This window comes from Pholis gunnellus, assembly GCF_910591455.1.
Source record: "Pholis gunnellus genome assembly, chromosome: 12".
Classification (NCBI taxonomy): domain Eukaryota; kingdom Metazoa; phylum Chordata; class Actinopteri; order Perciformes; family Pholidae; genus Pholis; species Pholis gunnellus.
Window position 1 is genome coordinate 7374001 of NC_136539.1, and position 7456 is coordinate 7381456.

A 7456-nucleotide genomic window follows, 5' to 3' on the forward strand; every position below is an offset into this window, starting at 1 on the left:
TTAGCGTTAGCGGGCTTTTGTTGTTCCTGTACTTTGCGGTGGGGCGTGAATCTAGGTTTTGCTCGTTTGACACGGTCGGAGGAATCAGAATTTAATCAAACAGATTAAACAGTCATTACTAGTGTCTTTTGTACAACTTTATCTTTCAGGCAACATCCAAATGCTAGCAAATGCTAGATCATCTGCAAGTCATGTGGCTGACGGAGTATTTGCATCATGCTTTCCCAGTCCCTGACTGGAAAATATGTCAGCAGTCTAAACCAACAGCTTGCACATCACATGTAATTCATATGAAGGAGAGTTCTGGCTGATTAGATTACAACATTCATAAAGTGGAGCAATAAAGCACAATATCAACTGTGGTGTTACCTGACCTTGAGGGCCTTTCTTGAGGAGGTTTTAACACAGACACTCTAATTTTAGTTTACATGCATATTCCTGAACTCATGTTTTTAATAAGGCTACAACAGCAAATCTGGGGTCGGCTAACCTTAAAGCACAGAAAACCTTTCCACGCTGTGTACCTGTGTGAGGAACAGGTGTTCACAGGGGCCCAGCAGCTCAGCCCCCTGCAAACTTAATCTGGTCTCCATGAACTGGTTCACTGGTTCAATGGGCTGATAGACCCACTACGCTTGTAAAGATACATGTCATGTTTTTGGGGAAATATCAGAAATGAAATGCTCTCTATCTAATGCCAGAAGTTGCTGTGACTTTACTTGTAAAGCCTCATTCTAGCATGAGTGTGTGTTGTTGCAGTTTGATGTTCCCGTTCTCCTGACAGACAAGCAGACAGGAAGGAGAATCTCTGCTCCGCAAGCAGAGAGAGCGGGAGGAGGCCCTCAGCATGCCGTTTACATGCAACAACATATCTGTAATAATTACATCTCTGGACTGATAAAGTAAAGCTGTCTTTCTGTTTACATTCTGACAGGTGTCTCAGAAGTATTTCCATTCGCTGACTGACTGTGATGCTGAACTCCATGGACCAGAGAGAGCTCTTCTTCCTCCCACTAGTCTGAACTCAAGTGTATCAGGCTGATGTCAGTATGATGGATTAGTGTCTCTGTGTCTAGCCATGTATTTTAACTTCATGTGGTCTTTAGAAATCTAGAAGTCATTAAGTTAAAACAAGGATGTTAAATGTTTGAGTGATAATCTTGGAATAATATAGCTGATGTTGAAACTCTTCATTAAAGGAAAGACCTCAAATGTTAGAAAGTCTGTTTCCATTCTGAATGTAAACACTCCAGAGATGCTTATTCCTCCTCCACATTCACAGGAATGTGGAGGAGGGGCGTTCTGAGTTTCCTCTTCGAAACTAAGAACACTCCTCCCTGTCTCTGTTCCCCAACACCAGATTTTCCCCGAGCAAGTTAATGGAGATCTGAAAGCAGACTGTCCAACAAGCTACCTAAATATTATTTTGCTCTGTTACTGTGTACCTGTAAGCCTTTGCACTGATGTTCATTAAATCCCATCGTTGTCTGCAGTCATCAGATCAGTCTTGTTTGTGCACGCATTGTAAAGGCTCAGTATTGCATAACCGTGTAAATGTAATCTTATATTCTGTTTTTAGGTTTACTTTCTAACATCTGCCTCTTGGGACTACAGATGAAAAATAGCCTCTTGGTTAACTCTGGCACATTTACAGCAATGTTTTTATTAATGTGCGCTGTCCCTTATCAAATAAACCAATAAATGAAAAAATAAAAAGCTGTTCCCTTGTTCATGGCCAAACTTGCCGATAAATGTCATTAGTCTGTTATGTCGTTCTTTTTTATAAATATCCAGTGAACAAACAGGACCAAATAGCAACATGTGCTTTACATGTGCTTACTATTGTCTCTATACAATGTGTGTCTTTTGTATCTTAATTGCATGTGATACAAAGAGATACAAGTCTGCAAAAATCAAGCTTTGCCTTTATACATTGTAAAAAACATCAGAATTGATAGCTCACTTTAGGATGAGCCATCAGGTGCAGATATTAGAGTCAGTAAAGGGTCCCTTAATTAAAATGAATGCCTTATCATTCCTTAAATGGAGACTAAAAGTCATGTCAAACTAATTGGCTTGTGTGTGGTTGGGGATGAAAATGTTTCTCAGATGCTTAGTTTAAAGTATTATTGACATGATTCTGTCGCCATAGTTTGACGTAATTCAAAAGCTTGTTAAGTAAAAGCTTTTGAAAGGTTGGATGATAATTTCAGCTCAAATGGTCATTACATTTCATCCTTTTTACTCGAAACAAACTGTGTTAAATAATAGATAATAAGTGAGGCCTTCAGCCTGGAATTTCTGCTCAATATGATTTATTTCCATTAGATATCATTACCAGAAGTACAAAATCAAGCACACAGACAAGATAAATCCTGTCACTAAACAAATCTTCACAACCATTTAAAAAAATACAGCCTCTTTATCAATTACATTGTAGCTAACACATTGCACTTGCAATATTGTTTAGCAACATTGTTTTGTGATTTCAATGAGCTGTGGGTAGGTCTTGAGAACAAAAGGCTCTTTCAGAACTTGAAGAAAAAGAGAGCAGGAGTCTTGTCCATTAACAATCACTTCATCAATCAGGTTAGTAACCTTTGTTTCTGGTGGAGAGATATCTTTCAAATTCAAATATTGTCTTTCTGTGATGATTTCTTTGCCGTGCGCATGCTGCAGAATGAAGGAGTGATCTGCCATCAGGCAGTTGATGAGTTCCACCTTGTGCTCCACGATCTTTTTCACAGCGGGGCCCTGTGAAAGACGAGGGTTCGTTTATTAATCCTAAATGAATGAGGTTTTCATGCAATGAGACGTTTGGTTTTGAGAAATTTTACTTTTCGCAAATGTGAAGCAGTGTTCCAGCTGCTCTTCCTGAAAGGAAAGCAGTGTTAGGATTTTCTGAAATGCCCCGAAAGAAAAAATATGCAACAGATCGATAGTAATGAGTTGGTCAAATGTTACCTGCACCAACTCGGGACGTGTTCACTGAGAAACCGGGATCGCCTTTAACATCAGATATGTTATCCATGCAAATCACACTGCGCCCATGTGCAATGCAATCTGCTTGGGGAACCTGTCCAGCAGCATTTCCTGAAGGAAGAAAAAATACACGCTCAGTTCAAATGATGCCATTAAGTGTTCAAAAGGTTCAAACCTAAATGGAGTTGTAAATGAGCTAAACAAAGAAATATGAAAGTTTACCAGTCTGACTAGGTCCTGGATCACCCCCTGTTACAATGTTATAGCTGATGGTTTTTTTTCGCTTTTGTGATTACTCTGGCGATAACAACACTGTTACTCTCCGCGTACACTGTTGATGGACCTGTAAATATTAATAACAATCACAATTCAAAAAATTAACGACAATTCATAGAAAAGGCAAACTTGAATCTCTGACTTGTTTGAAGCCAGACGCAAAGTTGAGTCTCGCTCACAGTCTGTGCAGTGCAGAGTAGGGCCGTATACAGGAATGGTACCAGCTAATCTTTACCTTCAGCGCTGACAAGTATCTCCTCCTTTCTGAACTATTATTCTTAAAAGCACCCTCATCTTGTCTAATGCACTGGTTTGATTTTGGAAAAATCTGAAACTCTTGAAAGTACGAAACCTTAAGTACTCGAGCACTAAAGAACCTAAAGTTTCACTGTCTTGTAAGTCTCTCTTTTTCTGTTTTCTCAAATTTTAACAGTAATTTCTTCATTTCTATTGATGCACTTTCTGGTTAATGTGGTTAATACAGTTTGAAAGGCACTTTGAATTGTTTTTGTTTATAGTATGTCATATTCAAATAAACTTGCTTCCCAATGTCTTGCAGCCCTGCACTATCAAGAGAACTGCTGCATTTTCCTGTAAATACTGAAGGGGAGGAGGAGCTTTGTGCTGCTTCAAAGAAGTGCTGCCATTTCATGCAAATGCTCAGGGATGGGCAACGTGGTGATGCAGGGACTTTCCTGAAAGTACAGCAGGACCTGGTAGAGAAGTCAGATAAAAAGGGGACAAACTGTCATTTTAAGCATTTTTTGAAAGGCTGAGTTCAAACAGAAAGTACAAGTCAAACAACAGCGGGAACTTGCAAAGGAAAGTTAAGTTATTAAACGCTGTGACAAATAAGGCAGCGTGTGCTCATCAAGAAAAACTTTTCTCCACACAAGTTCCATATTTATCTGGAGTCACTGTCATTACTGTATGCAGAGTTAAATTATTGTCTTTTTTTTCCTCAATATTTTCAACCTGAGCTCATGGATGTGTTTTGGAAAGAGATCAAAGTTTAAACATTTGAAAGTACTCTTAAAAGTGTATACTAAACTCAAGCTCTGGTAATAACTGAATGTGTTATGTGACACAGCTTGTGAGATTGTTGAAGCTAATAGTAACACTATCTTGATTAATTCATCTAGAATAACTAATGTCTCTTGCTTTCTTTGTTAAGACTAGACTCCGTATACTCCAAAATGATTAAAGACTATATTGTGTTGAGCATATATTCTCACCTTTACCTCATCTATTACAAAATCCTTCCATAACCGAAACCTCCATAAAACCCTTTGGTTTCTCTTTCTATTTGTGGGTGTTGTTTAGTACATAAAGGGCCGTTCTAACAGAGCTGCATCAGACGCACTCTGAACTGTCTGAACATCAGCTGCAGTATCTACTGCACTCTTTAACCCAAACATGGCCACAAACCTAGGTAAGTCGGAAACTGTATCGATGTTTTAAAGTAAATGATTGTATGTTGATATAGTAGTGCTCACTGCTGAATCTAATTTTATGAAATGTTCCTCTGTACCTCCTAAACTAATACTGTATTAGACGGTAGAACTGTAAATACATTTAGTTTTTCTGACTTTAGTACCAAGAATGTAGCCTGATATAAATTCTGGAATACTTAAAATCATAATTTCTTCATCACTAGAACATAAAAAAAAAAAAGAAGATTATCCATAGTTGAGTCAGATGAATGCAGGTTGTAAGAATCAGTCAAGAGTTCATTTGTTCTGTTTTTGCCATATGGTTATTTGGTAGGGAGGTTGAATTGCCTTTTGAAGGGAGTTTCAGTTGAGTTTTCTTTGATTTATTAAGTGAAGTGACTGAAAAACAGTTTTCTTATTAACATTTTTATTTTATCAAGAATTATTCTTTTTTTAAAATCTTGGACACCCTCAAAAAAATGTGTCAGTCTGGATAGGCAGACAGGTTTTCAACTTCCAGTTCCACTTTCATCTGACAGAGGGGGGACTTTAAAACAGTGATTTTCAACTGGTGGGTTGCGACCCAAAAGTGGGTCGTGGACCCGTTTTCAGTGGGTTTTCAGCCTTTGCCTATAAAAAAGGGGATTTTTTATGCAGTGCCATAGAATGCCGTCTATTCACACTCCTTAACAATATTAATACCTTGTAATGCTAATATCAGCAGGGGATAAACTGAAAACTATACCTCTGTCAAATGACACTATAAGTAGACGAATTGAAGACATGTCGGATGACATCAAACAACAGACCACAGCTCGAATTTAGGCAAGTGGTCATTTTGCATTACAAACGGATCTACAGACATAACAAACAAAGCAGTTTTACTCGTTTAGGTGAAACATGTGTGGGACGGGGACTTATAGGAACAATTTCTCTGCACAAGAGAGCTCCCCATACTACGACTGCAGAGGACATTTTCAGCTCAGGTTCAAACTGCACGATCTTTTCATTAAGGAAATTTGAGAAGTTGGACATTTTCCTCGATTTGGGTCGCGGCTTGTCATTAAGGGGTGATGGTGGGTCCCGCAGCCAGACCAGTTGAGAACCACTGCTTTAAAAGACCTGCTGCCTTTTCCTGTAAGTGGTGAACTGAACAGTATATGGACGCCACTTTAGATGATGGAAAGAAAGCCAGAGGAGAACATTTATTTGTCTCAAATGAAAGTCTGCAACAAATGTTGTAAATTGGAACAAACTCCAACAAACTCCTTTATTGGCTCTGTCAGAGCAGCAGAATGGATGCTTCTTTTCTCCTATATCTGTACAAGTTGCATTGAGTACAACGTGTGTACAACCTGATGTCTTATTCAGTGTCACTCATTCTTCTACACAGGAAGCAGCAGAAAAAATGATGAGGAGCTGAGAATAGTGGTGGTGGGAAAGACTGGAACTGGGAAGAGTGCCACTGGAAACACCATTCTGGGACGAAAGTGCTTTCAATCAAAGTTCAGTGGAAATTCTCTGACTGAAAAATGTTCCAAGGACAAAGCTGAGGTGGATAGGCAACAGGTTGTTGTTATCGACACCCCGGGCTTCTTTGACACCAGGTTTAAAATGGAGAAAACATCTGAAGATCTCCGCCAGTGCATCTCTTATGCTGCTCCTGGACCCCAGGTGTTCCTGGTGGTCATCAAGCTGGGAAGATACACTGATGAGGAAAAGCAGACGGTGCAGAGAATTCAAGAACTCTTTGGCCAGACTGCAGACAAATACAGCATGGTGCTCTTTACTCATGGTGACCTTCTTGAAGACTCATCTATTGAGGACTTCTTGGAGGGTAGCTCGGAGCTGCAGGAACTTGTAGACAGATGTAATGGCCAGTACCATGTCTTCAATAATAAGCTGAAGGATCACTCTCAGGTCACTGAGCTGCTCCAGAAGATCAGAAATGTAGTCCAGAAGAACGGAGGAAGCCACTACACCAACGACATGTTCCAAGAGGCAGAGAAGAAAAACGAAGAGGAGAAACAACGCATCCTGAAAGAGAAAGAAGAGCAAATTCTGAAAGAGCAAGAGAAACTGACCAAGGAAATACAGGAAAAATATGACCAAGAGATGAAGAAAAAGAGCGACCAACTCAAGGCTGAGAGCGAGAGGAAGAGCAAAGAGTTTGAGGCGGAAATGAAGAAGATGGTGGAGAAGTTGGGTGAGGACAGAGAGAGGGAGAGGAAAGAGAGAGAAGCAGAGAGACAGAGAGACAGGGAGCAGCAAGAAAGGGATATGGCAAACATGCAGAGTCAAATTAAGGAACAGCAAGACAGAGAACTGAGAGAAGAAAGAGAAAGGTTGCAGGCAATGTATCAACAACAGTCCAGACAGGCAGCTGAGAAGAGTAGTGATGGCGACTGTACAATACTTTGATTTCTCAGGCAGTTAACTACAGAGTAACCCTCTAGAAGCTAACACATACAGGAATATATTAAACAAAATGATTTCATCCACAGAACTAAAATCTACATTTCCCTTTTTTAATTATCACAATGAATGATAATGAAGCTAATTTTAATCATGTAAGTAGAGCTAGAGACTATTGCTAGTCATATAGTATATAGTTGAGGTATCCACCATGAATGTCCGAGACACACCAAACCCTGAGAACTTATCTCTCTATTTTTCTATTAAAACAATTGATAAACAAATTGTTTAATTGATTTATGGAAATTGTAGATTAAACAAAGACGTGCAACAACTGTAGTTTCGCGGCA

The 7456-nt window shown here is 39.4% G+C and overlaps 1 protein-coding gene across 1 annotated transcript; it reads left to right on the forward strand.

Moving 5' to 3' along the window:
* The first annotated feature begins 4622 nt into the window (after window positions 1-4622).
* On the forward strand, window positions 4623-7238 carry LOC306704510 (GTPase IMAP family member 9-like). The gene is made up of 2 exons (XM_079170889.1): window positions 4623-4690; window positions 6085-7238. The coding sequence occupies exons 1-2, from the start codon at window positions 4675-4677 to the stop codon at window positions 7110-7112; spliced, it is 1044 nt and encodes a 347-aa protein (XP_079027015.1). The 5' UTR covers window positions 4623-4674; the 3' UTR covers window positions 7113-7238.
* The last annotated feature ends 218 nt before the right edge of the window (window positions 7239-7456 follow it).